Genomic DNA, 14,596 nt, shown 5'->3' on the forward strand with positions numbered 1-14,596 from the left:
ATGCTTTTCCCACTCTGTCTATGGCAGAGCAAGCATCCAGAATGCATTAATTCTGCAAGAATTCTGTATTCATAATGCATTCAAAACACATTTTTTCGGCTGCGTTTTGAAATGCACATGCAGTGACTTAAACGCTGCGGAATAGAACGCAGACATGCGCACCTACCCTTAAGGCTACTTTACACGCCGCAATATCGGTCCCGATATCGCTAGTGTGGGTACCCGCCCCCATCTGTTGTGCGACATAGGCAAATCGCTGCCCGTGCCGCACAACATCGCGCAGACCCGTCACACATACCTGCCCGGCGACGTCTCTGTGACCGGCAAACCGCCTTCTTTCTAAGGGGGCGGTCCGTGCGGCGTCACAGCGACGTCACTGAGCGGCCGCCCAATAGAAGCGGAGGGGCGGAGATGAGTGGCCGGAACATCCCGCCCACCTCCTTCCTTCCTCATAGCGGCCGGGAGGCAGGTAAGGAGAGCTTCCTCGTTCCTGCGGCGTCACACATAGCGATTTGTGCTGCCGCAGGAGCGACGAACTACATCATTACTGCTGCAGTAACGATAATCGAGAATGGACCACCATGTCACCGATGAGCGATTTTGCACGTTTTTGCAACGATGCAAAATCGCTCATCGGTGTCACACACAGCAACATCGCTAATGCAGCCGGATGTGCGTCACAAATTCCGTGACCCCAACGACTCCGCATTAGCGATGTCGCAGCGTGTAAAGCCCCCTTTAGTCAGCAATTCAACTTATGTTCCAGTCCGTACGAGACAAGAGAGAATACATCATCTACACATTCTCTCCTGATATGTTCTTCTTTATTATTTCCACTTATTGTTATTACTTGGGATTCTTTATGATGTTGTATCATCTTTTCCCCATTCAGCTCCCTACAATATTGGATCCTTTCAGTGGAGATCTATATACCATATTTCTTAAAGGATGGCTATGGACAGGGACAAGTTGGTGGAAAGGATATTACACCTCACCCTAGAGATCCTCTTCCGGCTTACTGGAGAGGTGAGAGATTCTGATGACGTCACATTACATCATTCTTATCTATGGGAATAACAGATGGACAGAACTGGAGAGGTGAGGACTCTGGAAATGTCTGTAGTGAGATTTATTACTGTGTCTCTCCATAACCAGGATTACACAGTAGTGAAGAAGACCTCTAGTGAGCGCTGTCAGGCCCCTGTGTCTGAGGGATGGGGAAGACCCCTGAGCCCAATCACGGGGCCTCCACCTCACCCCCCAATACCGGAGGACATCAATGACCAGAAGATCCTAGAACTCACCTACAAGATGATTGAGCTGCTGACTGGAGAGGTGACACTGCTGGGAATGCTGGGACATTATACAGTAACGCTATGAAGGGATCGGGGGTGACGGTATCATTGTATGTGTCAGGTTCCTATAAGGTGTCAGGATGTCACCGTCTATTTCACCATGGAGGAGTGGGAGTATTTAGAGGGACACAAAGATCTGTACAATGATGTCATGATGGAGGTTCCCCAGCCCCTCACATCACCAGGTAATAGACAGGACTAAATACACACGGCCTATAATTATCTGTATGTAAGGAATTAATTCAGTCCCTGTATGTGTCTCCTCCAGTTCTATCCAGTAAGAGGACAACACCAGAGAGATGTCCCCGTCCTCTTCTCCCACAGGACTGTAAAGAAGATCATCCCAATGTTCCTCAGGATTACCAGGTAGATGGAGAGAAGGTGACATGAAATCTCCCTATGATGTGTAGACGGCTGTGAAGGTCTTGTGCTCAGTCTTGTTTTATCCACCAGTATTATATGTTTTATACTTGTGTAATGAGAGCGGTGGAGATGGCAGGATTACAGCTGATCATAGATGTGACTTCTCCATCTGTCTGTGACTTTTGCAATATTTGTTTCAGGCTGAAGATCTGACCCATATAAATACTGCAGAGACATATGTGAGGGGTGAGGAGTGGTGTAAAGTGGAGACTCCTACATATGGCTACCCAGGTGAGTAGTAACCACTAAATGCAGAGAAGTCAGATTCTTCTCAGTCATCGGCTGTGGCTGCTTTATCGGTGGTGTAGTCCGGCCATATCATAATTGTGTAATCACCAATTTGCCGCTAGACCACAACATTCTCTTCGTCCCAGAATTGTTCAAATTTCTTTGGGCACTAAAAGCCCTTCATATAGAGCTTACATTTTGAAGGATCCACCTACGTCCAGGAATTAGAAGATGCTGACCCTTAAGCGGGGTTTACACGCAGTGATATCACTTGCGATATCGCTAGCGAGCGTATCGCCCCCGTCCCCCCGTCGGTTGTGCGTCACGGGCAAATCGTTGCCCGTGGCGCACAACATCGCTAACACCCGTCACACTATACTTACCTGCCTAGCGACGTCGCTGAGGCTGGCGAACCGGCTCCTTTCTAAGGGGTCGGTTCGTGCGGTGTCACAGCGGCGTCACTAAGCGGCCACCCAATTGAAGCGAAGGGGAGGAGATGAGCGGGACGAACATCCCACCCACCTTTTTCCTTCCTCATTGCGTGCGGCCGCAGGTAAGGTGAGGTTCCTCATTCCTGCGGTGTCACACATAGCGATGTGTGCTGCCGCAGGAACGACGAACAACATCGTACCTGCAGCAGCAACGATAATCGGGATAGGAACGACTGTACAACGATCAACGATTAGGTGAGTATTTTTGATCGTTACCGGCCGTTCCTGCGGTGTCACACGCAACGTGGTCGCTAAGGAGGCTGGATGTGCGTCACAAATTCCGTGACCCCAACGTCATCTCGTTAGCGATGTCGTTGCGTGTAAAGCCCGCTTTTGCCTTTCAGATCCGTAAACTTCAAAGCCAAATGACCGCGTATGTAGAATGTGTTGACAAGTTAGAAAATCCCTCGAAGAAAAATATTATGATGGGCCTCTAAGAGAAAGCGGAGGGTGATGACGCTGTTTCCTTCCTAGAATCCTGGCATCGAATAAGATGAATCTACCTTCTCTCTTATTTTGTAGTGCTGAATGTGGTCATATGGTCCCTACAAGACCAGCTCTGGAATTTCTGCCTAAACTTTACATTTATGACCGACAACATTACAGCGGGCTTTACACGCAAGGACATCGCTAACGAGATGTCGTTGGGGTCACGGAATTCGTGACGCACATCTGGCCTCGTTAGTGACGTCGTTGCGTGTGAAACGCAGGAACGACTGTTAACGATCAAAAATACTCACCATATCGTTGATTGTTGACCAGTTGTTCCTATCCCGATTATCGTTGCTGTTTCAGCACGCAGGTTGTTCGTCGTTCCTGCGGCAGCACACATCGCTATGTGTGACACCGCAGGAACGAGGAACAACATCATACCTGTGGCCGCCTGCAATGAGGAAGGAAGGAGATGGGCAGGATGTTCAGTCCGCTCATCTCCGCCCCTCCGCTTCTATTGGGCGACCGCTTAGTGACGCTGCTGTGACGCTGAACGAACCGCCCCCTTAGAAAGGAGGCGGTTTGCCGGCTACAGCGACGTCGCTAGGCAGGTAAATACAGTATGTGTGACGGGTGTAAGTGATGTTGTGCGCCACGGGCAGCGGTTTGCCCGTGATGCACATCCGACGGGGGTGGGTGCTTTCACCAGCGACATCGCTAGCGATGTCGCTGTGTGTAAAGCCCGCTTAACACTAGAACTACTGAGGTAGTCATTTTCACTACTTTGCACCATGTATTTCTATATAGGTGTCACGAGTCCAGTAGTTCTAGTGTTAAGGCTATGTGCACACGTTTTTTGCTGTTTTTTTTTTTTTCCATGCCTTTTTCCTTACAGATTTTAATCAATACTGCAAGGAAAAATGCATGCCAGCAAAGTCTATGAAAATCCTATCTTGCTGAGCATATGTTGCTTTCTTTCTACTTGCAGATTTTATTGCAGAAAGGAGAAGCAACATGTGAATTGTTTTTGATTTTTTTTCCTGCTTTTCTATAATCCACTGCAGTGCTTGATCACTGCACTGGATTATATCTGTCAGGCAAACACTCACAGCACTGACAATTCGCCTCACACACCATACATATGGCATGGTGTGTGAGGCGATCCGTAGCTCAGTAACCTGAGGTCATCATGGTGACATCTGCAGGAGATGTGCTAGCCATGGCTCTGGCTCTGGTTTATGGCATCACTCCACTTCAGAAACTCCATTATGTCTTTGATCCTAAGGAATTTCAAAGTACAGCACATCACTCCTGGAATGGGAAGCACTAATACTTTCTTTACTTTTCTGGTCAGCATCAGAGCCTGCTTCTGAGGCATCTGCTTCTGTCATCAGTCACCATCGTATTCACTCTGTAGGTGGTGCTTGTGATAGAGGAAAAGTCAGAGCCAGAAATTATGGACAGCATAGACTCTGCCTATACACTAAGGTTAGAGTGGCTGGGACCTGCAGTACTTTCGAGTCTGACAGAGTGGGTGGGTGTGTTGTTCATCTGTAGTTGTCAGCTCCTGGCTTTAGCCTATTAGAAGGTACCACACCCTACATAAGCTTCCAACTTTGTGCTGGAACCTAGATATACAGTGAGGAAAATAAGTACTTCACTGACAATTTCGCAAGTTTTCCCACCTACAAAGAATGGAGAGGTCTGTACTTTTTATCATGGGTAACTTAAACTGACCAGAAAATTACATTGTATGATTTTAAAATAATTAATTTTACATTTTATTGCATGAAATAACAATTTCATACAATAGAAAAACAGAACTTAATATTTGGTAGAAACCTTTGTTTGCAATTAGATGTTAGATGTGTCCAATAGTTTTTGACCAGGGTTCCACACACTGCAGCATGGATTTTTGCGACTGCTGCATACAGATCTTCTCCAGACCTTTCAGATTTAGGGGCTATCACTGGGCAACATTGAGTTTCAGCTCCCTCCAAAGATTTATTATTGGGTTCAGGTCTGGAGGCTGGCTAGGCTACTCCAGGACCTTGAAATGTTTTTTAAAGGGAACCAACCTCCAGGATTTTGCTATACGAAGTAAAGACAGTGCCATATTGGCACTAAGGTACTGATTCCAAGCATACCTGTTGTTCAAAGATGGGATGCTTGGTTGCTGAAATATCTTTAATCAAAGTTACAGAAATGCACCACACTTTGATTGACTTATGCATCAGGAGCAGGCCTTTGTGGGTCGGGTCATTGGTGTATATTCCTGCTCCTGTGTCTTTTATTGCACACCAACAGCAGCAATGGCGGTGTGGCGTGATATTTAAATAAAGAAAAGGAGGCATGCAATACAAGACGCAGGAGGAGAAATATACACCTAGGACCCGACCCATAAAGGCCGCCCGCAATGCACATGTCACAGTATTTCTGCAACTTTGATAAAAAATATTTCAGTTACCGGCCATGCCTTGGGTCGGGAGCTTTTTCCCGGCTTCTTTGAGATCTCACCCCCCCATTGGCGCTACCCTGGAATGCTGTTCGAGGGGAGAGGTTCGGCGCCTCCTCCTGCCGTTGCCTTCCCCCATGTCACCAATTATAGGGGATCCGGATTTCCGTCCTGGCCTCTCGGACCCAGTTTTTCGGAGTTGGGTACAGGGGGGCAGATTCAGAGCTTAGATTTCTGGTAATGGCCGCCAGGTCTTGTATCCCGCTTGGCTGGTAGTCTTCTACCCCCCCCACACTGGCACAGTGGGTTTCAAGGGTTAACGACCTAAGACACATGGAGGACCTGACATCCTCTCTCAATGACAGTCAGGAAGATTTTCGTAGGACCTGGTTCCCATGGTTGGAGTTCACTTACTCGGAAGATTACGCCAGATTACTCTCTGTTCCTCGGCTGCTGTGAGGCTCTGGAGGAGCACTCTCCCCCCCCCCTCCCCTTCCTTTTTTTTTTTTTTTTTCTTCTTTTTTCTCTTCTCTCGCTTTCCCTTCCTCTCACTTCTTTGTCCCCTATCTTCTTCTATTCTCCCCTCCCCCTATTCCCCTTTCTACCTCTTTCTCTTATCCTGTTCTAAATTCTTTTCGGGCTTTGCTTTCTCTTTCTATGTTCTGTATTCTACCCTTGTTGGGTTGGTTCATAAAAGGATTAAATTGGGCCTGACTCGAGCAGTTGCAGTAACTAGATATGTACAGGGGAGCGGAAAGGTGGGCTACATGTCAATGTTAAATATTTGAAATCTGTTATTTTGCTCTTTGTGGAGCAGTTGTTATTTTGTATGTTCTCGAGTCGGTCTTTAAAATAAAGAATTTAAAAAAAAATAAATATTTCAGCAACCAAGCATCCGATCTTTCAACAAAAGATATGCTTAGATTCAGCATCCTAGTGCAACTATAGCATTGCCTTTACTTTATATAGCAAAATCCTGGCCGTTGGTTACCTTTAAGGAGCCACTCCTTATTTTCCCTGGCTGTATATTTCGGGTCATTGTCATACTCAAAGACGCAGCCGCAACCCATCTTCAATGCTGTTACTGAGAGAAAGAGGTTGTTGGCAAAAATCTCACAATACATGACACCATCCCACTGCCCTTCAATACGGCGCAGTCATCCTGTCCTCTTTGCAGCAAAGCCTCCCCAAAGTATGATATTTCCATCCCAATGCTTCACAGTTGGTACGTTGTTCTTAAGATTGTACTCATCAATTTTCCTTAAAAAAAAGCCAAGTGGAGTTGATACCAAAAAGTTCTATTTTGGTCTTAACTGACCACATGCCTCCTCTGGATCACCCAGATGATCATTGGCGAACTTAACATGGGTCTGGACATATGGTGGCTTGAGCAAGGGGACCTTGTGTGCCTTTCAGGATTTAAATCCATGACGGCGGCATAGTGTGTTACTAACTGTAATCTTTGAGACTGTGGTCCCAGCTCTGTTGAGGTCATTGACCAGGTCCTCCTGTGTAGTTCTGGGCTGATTCCTGACCTTTCTCAGAATCCTCCTTACCCTACGAGGCGAGATCTTGCATGAAACCCCAGAGCAAGTAAGAATGACAGTCATCTTGTGTTTCTTCCATTTTCTAATAATTGTGCCAGCAGTGGTTGCCTTCTCGCCAAGCTGCTTGCCTATTGTCCTGTAGCTCATTCCAGCTTGTGCAGGTCTACAATTTTGTCTCTAATGTCCTTAAACTGCTCTTTGGTCATGGGCATGGTGGAGAGGTTGGAGTGTGACTAAGTGGACCGGTGTATTTTATACAGGTTAGATGTTCAAATAGGTGCAATTAATACAGGTAATGAGTACAGAGTAGGAGCTTGTTAAAGAAAAAATAACAGGTCTGTATGAGCCAGAATTCTTGCTGGTTGGTCAGTGATCAAATACTTATTTCATTCAATAAAATGCTAATTAATTATTTAAAAATCATACAATGTGATATTTCTGTATTTTTTTTTATTCTGTCTCTCACAATTGAAGTGTATCTACAATGGAAATTACAGACCTCTCCATTCTTTGTAGGTGGGAAAACTTGCAAAATCAGCAGAGGGTCAAATACTTATATTTTCCTTACTGTAGCTTGTCCTTCCCTGATTTTTAGGTCTCCTGCTGATTATTGGTGTTTTCCTGTTTGACTTCAGTATGTTTTTCAGATGCTTTTCCTGCCTGTCGATTTTGTAAGTTACTGTCATCTCGATTTTGGCACGGTTCACTGACTACTCTGTGGGATTCTGATTTTTTTTCCTTTTCGTGACCCCTCCGGCTTTGACACTGTTTGGCGATCATTCCTGCCTCTGGTTCGTACCTCTGGACGGCAGCCCATCCGTAGGCAGTAATCTACTGGACCCCGTTGTAATTCCAGATCCCTGCAGATGGGCTAAAAGGCATCAGGGTTTATCGGGATTCTGTCTAATTGAGTGGCTTGTGCCTAGTCTGTCCCACATACCCGTTTTGAGTTAGTGGCCTCAGACAGACATCAGAAGAACTCATAGCTGCTGCAATGGTCCATCTTACTGTCACACGGTGTTCAGAATTAAACTGGCCAGGTGTCATGGCGCTGTCTTACCCGGTTGACACTGCAGAGTCTGACACACCACCTGGTGCTTTCGAGTTGGTTAGTTAGAGCCAGGTGTCGAGCTGTTGCATGCACATTAGTGATTGATCTAGCAAGAGTTAATTTCTGCTGGCCTGTGAATTACTGCTAGGCTCATGGATTTCTGGAGACCTATCATGGCTGTCTCCTCACTTTTAAAAGATGGTATAATCTTCTCCTTCATGCTGATAATTGCTTTTGTGTTTCCGGTCTTTGTGCATGGTGATCCAGCTTCTGGTGAACTGCTGTATGCTATTCTGGTTTGTTGTGGAAATGCTCTTGTCATTTGATTATTTCCTTTATTTTGTTTATTTCCTTCTGAGCATATTTTGTTTATACCGCTGTGAGTGATTGCTGGGAGTTTGAGTTCTGTTTTCCCCCAGTCTGTGTTTCTGTGTGGGATTTACCACTCCAGTCCCAGTTCTCTTCTGGGTTGGGTGAGAGGGGGTATTAGACCTAGAAATAATCAGGAATCGGGGCTACAGTGGCCGTCCAGACCTCTTCACCTTCAGAAGTATCTCTGGGATAAGGGACAGCTAGAGCTATCTAGCCTGAGGGCCAGTTTAGGAACCCCTATTCCCAGTTACTACCTTACCATTGTGACACATACATTAGTGCAACTTAAAAAAAAAAGAAAGGATTGTCAGCTCACTATACCACAGTTGAGTTTTAGAGGACTCCAATCAATCCAGGGAGGTGCAGGGAACTTGAATCCGGAAAATCAAAATGAACATGGTGAACAGGTCGAAAATTCCAGCAGCTCGTCCAGGAGTATGTAAAAACGACTTTTATTTCGTAGATTAAAATATTTTGCAAACCATGTTTAACAAAACAACATATGGTTACCACTGAAAAACAGTCCTTACTCATAGCATAACAAAATTCAATTAAACATGTCTATATATACGCATAGCTGAAGAGAGAACGAATGAAAAAAGGAAGAGGGGAAGAAAAAGAGAGGAGGAAATGGCAGAAGAGAGAAAAAAAAAACATTTCCCAAAAGGTATACATTCAATAAGTCTAATCAATAAATATACAATAAATCTGTTTTTAAATTCATACTAAAAAGATGTTGAGTTTTTAGGTTAAAAATCCACATGGCTTCCTTGCGTTGTAATTCTTTTTTCCTCTCTCCACCTCTCTTTGGATTAGGGACAATTTCTATTACATTAACCCTACATGTGCTGAAATAAAATGCTGAGAAGCTTCAGAGGGGCTCCTAGTACTTCTGTTACATGAATCATATAAATGTTCAGAGACCCTTCTCCGTAGTGGACGGGGGGGTGTTCCCTACATATTGAACACAGCACATCTCACATGTAATAAGGTAAATTACATATGTGGAGCTGCAATTGGCGAACGTATTCATAGAATATTCTTTATGTGTGATCATGGACTTGAAAGTATTCGTGTTGTACATAAACTTACACAGACCACATAATTTTTGCCCACAACGGTAACTGCCTATAGTGGACAACCAGTTGGAATTTTTTATTCCATAAGGAAATCGCACAGTGTGATCACTGGGTGATAGAATACTGGCAATCGTATTTCCTTTTTTAGGGATAAAATTACTGCCTTTTTCTAGTATAATTCTTAAAGTGGGATCAACTTTCAGAATAGACAAGTTAGATTTAATAATTTCGGAAACCTGTCTGAACTGATTACTGTATTGGGCACATATTGTATATGAGCAGGAGAACCAAAGGAGGAGTAGAAGAAAGGAGGAGATGTATGCCTCTCAGCAGTCACAATACAGCAATTAGGCCTTGTGCGCACTAGGCGTTTTTGCCGCGTTTTTAGCGGCGTTTTTTACCGCGTTTTTGTGCTGAAAACGCAGTGACATTGCTTCCCCAGCAATGTCAATGGGTTTTCATAAGTGCTGTCCTCACACAGCGTTTTTTTGTAGCTGCGTTTTTGTGGTGACCACAAAAATGCAGCATGTCAATTATTTCTGCGTTTTTCACTGCGTTTTTCACCCATTGAGTTCAATGAGATGTTCAACAACGCAATGAAAAACGCATATAGCCGCGTTTCTATGACTAAAAATGCAGCTATAAACGCAAGGGGTGGGCAGTATAGTGACGTGTACAGGAAGAGGATTCCTTCTGTTGGTAAACACAGAAGCATGAATCATCCCGGTACCGTCACCGCTGCGTCCACCTCCCGTCCTGTGCATGTCAGCTCCGTGCGGCGCCGTGTCTGGGCGGGAGGTGGAGGCAGCGGCGAAAACAAAAGTGAACAGTAGAAAAAAAAAATGTCATATATACTCACCTGTCTGCAGGGTCCCGGTGCCATGCCCGCTCCCATCTCCTCCCGGTACCGCCGCTCTGGCTGTGTGCAGTCTCCCCGGGGCAGGACCTTGCTTGCAGGACCTGGCGGTGGATCACCTGATGCAGTCACCTGACGCATCAGCTGATCGTAGTCTCGCCGGCTTTTTCGCGCCCGGCCGGCTATCAGCTGATCCTGCCGTCAGGGGACTTCATCAGCTGATTACCGGCAGCTGCTGCAGCGATCGGACAGGATCAGACTCCTGTCCAATCGATCGCTGCAGGAGCTGCCGGTAGTCAGCACATCACATAAGTGAGTATTATTTTTTTTTTTTTTTTTTTTGCACTGATGCTTCAGCTGATTGTATAATCGGCTTTTATACAATCAGCTGATGTGTGATGTGATTCACGTCCTTTAACCTGACACATCATCTGATCGCTTTGCCTTCCAGCAAACCGATCAGATGATATTGGATCCGGATTGGACGGCGCGGGACCCTGACCCAGGATTACTGCGGAGGGGGGGTTCTTTGTTTCAATAAAGATGGAGTCACTAATTGTGTTGTGTTTTATTTCTAATAAAAATATTTTTCTGTGTGTTGTGTTTTTTTTTTTTTATCATTACTAGAAATTCATGGTGGCCATGTCTAATATTGGCGTGACACCATGAATTTCGGGCTTAGGGCTAGCTGATAATATACAGCTAGCCCTAACTCCATTATTACCTAGCTAGCCACCCGGCATCAGGGCAGCTGGAAGAGTTGGATACAGCGCCAGAAGATGGCGCTTCTATGAAAGCGCCATTTTCTGGGGTGGCTGCGGACTGCAATTCGCAGTGGGGGTGCCCAGAAAGCTTGGGCACCCTGCATTGTGGATTCCAATCCCCAGCTGCCTAGTTGTACCCGGCTGGACTCAAAAATTAGGCGAAGCTTACGTCATTTTTTTTTTTTTAATTATTTCATGAATTTCATGAAATAATTAAAAAAAAAAGGGCTTCTCTATATTTTTGGTTACCAGCCGGGTACAAATAGGCAGCTGGGGGTTGGGGGCAGCCCGTACCTGCCTGCTGTACCCGGCTAGCATACAAAAATATGGCGAAGCCCATGTAATTTTTTTTTTTTTCTTTTTGGGCAAAAAACTGCATACAGTCCTGGATGGAGGATGCTGAGCCTTGTAGTTCTCCAGCTGCTGTCTGCTCTCCTGCATACACTAGTTCTATAGCTGTCTGTCTGCTCTCCTGCATACAATGAACATTTTGAAGAAGGAAATGACATCAGACCTTTTTTTTTTTCTTTCATCAACAATCTTTAATGGCATTGTGCACTGATTAAAAACGCAGTGAGCAAAAACGCATCAAAAAACGCACCAAATCGCGGCAAAAACGCATGCGTTTTTGCCGCGTTTTTTTTTAGCCGCGGGTGCGTTTTTTGAGACAAAAACGCACATAAAAACGCAGCGTGAAAAAAACGCCTAGTGCGCACATACCCTTAATGTAGGCAGGTTTATCTGCTGACACTGTGGAATGTACCCAGAGAGTGTGAATCTGCCCCTTCTTCCCAGGTCAGCAGGGAGAGCAAGTTTGCATGTTTTCCAGCGCTCTCAAGGGGTTAATGCAGCCTCCAGATTATTTTTTTAAATCAGATCTTTTTTTATTAAATCATTAGGGATCAATACAGAGAGTATTTCACTTTTCATATAACTGATAACAATAAACAGATAAACACATATGATTTATAAATCAGGTTCTTTCTCTGCATATATGTAAATATAATAATAGAGTTCTCAAATCATAATTATATTATATAACTTGAGCCTACAAACCTCGTGGCTCTACAAATAAACAAAACTTAAATTATGCAATAATGCCTCAGACTAACAGGAACACCTCCTCCATCAGCCGTGTCGCTCCACATCATATTGCTATACTCTCCTGCTCCTCCCTCTCCGTGCAGTCATCCATGAAACCATTCCAGTCCTCTCTCACCTCTTCATTCAAAGTCCATTTCGCCACAGAAAAAACTAGTTTTAATTCCCTTCCTCACACATGCCATCACTGCAGGCACAACAGTAACCGGTCCAGCATTGCATCCCGAACCAGTGCACTAGAGGGTAGGCCCGGCAACTCCATCCATGGCCGCCAAATGTTGTAAAACTTTTTCAATGTTTTTCTTTTTAAATAAACTCCCCTTTCCAATCTTATGACGTTATTTAATTTGTTTTTGAGCTCTGGTAATGTTGGTGGTAGAGGGTCTAACCAGTGATATGCAAGTAGCTTTCTTGCTTGGTACAAGATACGTGCTATTCCCAGGGCTGTTGGAGAATCCGGATCCGCTTCTCCTTCCCATAGACTCAACAGGCACAGGCGGGGCGACGGTGGTATTGTGATATGATATATTTGACCTATAAGTCCCAGGGTTTGGTTCCAGAAATCACCAATGTGTCCACACTCCCACATAACATGCATCAAATGGGCATCATCCTGTCCACACCTAACACACTGTGTGTTTGGTCTGAGTCCCATCTTAAATAGTAGACTGGGAGTTTTATATACCCTGTGGATGAGATATATTTGAGACAGCTTTTGGCACTCCGATACCGCCAGTTTAGGAACTTGTTCCAATATATCAGACCACTGGCCTTCCGTCAGGGGACCGACGTCTCGTTCCCATTTGCTTTTAACAAGCAATGGATGTGTTTCCAGATGGGCAGGTAGTAATTTTTTATATAGTTCCGAAATAAGACCCTTAGAGGACTCAGATGTAAGCAGCCTATGTAATGTTTGATTATGTGTCACTGTGACCGGGTTTGTCCTCCCCTGTCTTTCCAGTGCGTGTCTCAGCTGCAAATAACTGATAAAAGAAGACATGCGGGAGGTGAAACTCCGTTCTCAGTTGTTCAAAGCTTTTAAGAGTATTATTTTGTAGTACTTGTGACACTAAATGGATCCCTTTATCCTCCCATCCTCTGAACCCTACTAATTTTTTAATTTCTGGCAAGTCGGGGTTCTGCCACAGTGGCTAGAGCTCTGTAGGTCCGCTTATCCCCAAAAGAGACTTACCCCTGTCCCACACCCGGAATATCATAGCCAGTGTGGGATATCGTGCCCCATTTATCTGTCTTTGTCCCACATCCAACCGGCAACCTGGGTACTTCCATACTGATCCCTCTCTCACTAGATCACCACTGGTATCATACCCTCCTTCTTTGCCCCAACCCCTCATATGTTGCATCTGGGAGGCTATATAGTATATATATGGGTTTGGTACCGCCAGTCCTCCCTCCTCCTTTCCCCGCTGTAGCACTTCCAGTCGAATCCTAGTTTGCTTTTTCTTCCAAATAAGTTCCCGGAATATTGTATTAATTTTTACAAAAAATTCCCTACATATCCACACTGGAGAATTATGTATAAGGTATAGTAATTGTGGCATCATTACCATTTTAATTAAATTGGATCTGCCGACATTTGATAGCGGCAAACGGCACCAGGTATGCACTTTTGCTCTGAATCGCTGTAACAGGGGTTCCAGATTTAGGGCCTGGAAATCCTTCGGGATTGGGCTGACAATTACTCCCAGATATTTAAACTCCCGGACCACAGGAACTGGAATCTGTAAGTCCGAAAAGTCCCCCGGAAGGGGGTCCAACGGCATTAAAGCCGACTTGGACCAGTTGATTAGTAGACCAGACCTCTGTCCAAATTCCCGAATGATATTCATTGCCGGCAAAATCGAGGAACGTACACTGTCTAAATATAAGAGTAGATCGTCTGCGTATAATGATATCTTTTGTTCCACGGCTCCACACCGAAATCCCTCTACCTCCCTGGATTTCCGTATTGCCACTGCCAACGGCTCCACTGCAGTCGCGAATAGCAAGGGTGAAAGCGGGCACCCCTGTCTAGTACCTCTTCCAAGAGGAAAAGACTCGGAGACCCTGCCATTAACCCTAACCTTTGCCACCGGTGAGTCATATAGCAGTTTTACCCAATTTATGAATCTATGTCCAAAGCCCATTTTCCGAAGTACAGCCCACATATATTCCCATTCAAGGCTATCGAACGCCTTAGCGGCGTCTAATGACAAAATTGCCCTTTCCCCCGGTACCTCAGAACTATGTTGAATTCCCAAATATAATTTCCTGAGATTCATAGATGTGGCTCTGCATGGAATGAAGCCTGTCTGATCACTCTGCACTATAGATGAGATGACTCGGGACATCCTATTGGCGAGCACCTTGGCCAGCAATTTAATGTCTGTTTGTAGGAGAGAGATTGGGCGATACGAATCCGGGATCTCTGGATCTTTTCCA

At 45.1% G+C, this 14,596-nt stretch overlaps 1 protein-coding gene across 2 annotated transcripts in view; it reads left to right on the forward strand.

Moving 5' to 3' along the window:
• Positions 1-14,596, forward strand: part of LOC142312245 (uncharacterized) — a 202,970-nt gene that overhangs the window by 97,738 nt on the left and 90,636 nt on the right. The window contains exons 1-4 of one of the 2 annotated variants that reach the window (XM_075351167.1): positions 1,031-1,335; positions 1,417-1,540; positions 1,624-1,721; positions 1,919-2,009. The exons of the other annotated variant lie outside the window; for it this stretch is intronic. Coding sequence (XP_075207282.1) covers positions 1,081-1,335; positions 1,417-1,540; positions 1,624-1,721; positions 1,919-2,009 — 568 coding nt within the window. The 5' untranslated portion in view covers positions 1,031-1,080. Of the gene's footprint in view, positions 1-1,030; positions 1,336-1,416; positions 1,541-1,623; positions 1,722-1,918; positions 2,010-14,596 lie in introns of those variants that run through there. 2 annotated transcript variants of the gene reach the window in all.

This window comes from Anomaloglossus baeobatrachus, chromosome 5, assembly GCF_048569485.1.
Source record: "Anomaloglossus baeobatrachus isolate aAnoBae1 chromosome 5, aAnoBae1.hap1, whole genome shotgun sequence".
In the NCBI taxonomy this organism is placed as follows: Eukaryota; Metazoa; Chordata; class Amphibia; order Anura; family Aromobatidae; genus Anomaloglossus; species Anomaloglossus baeobatrachus.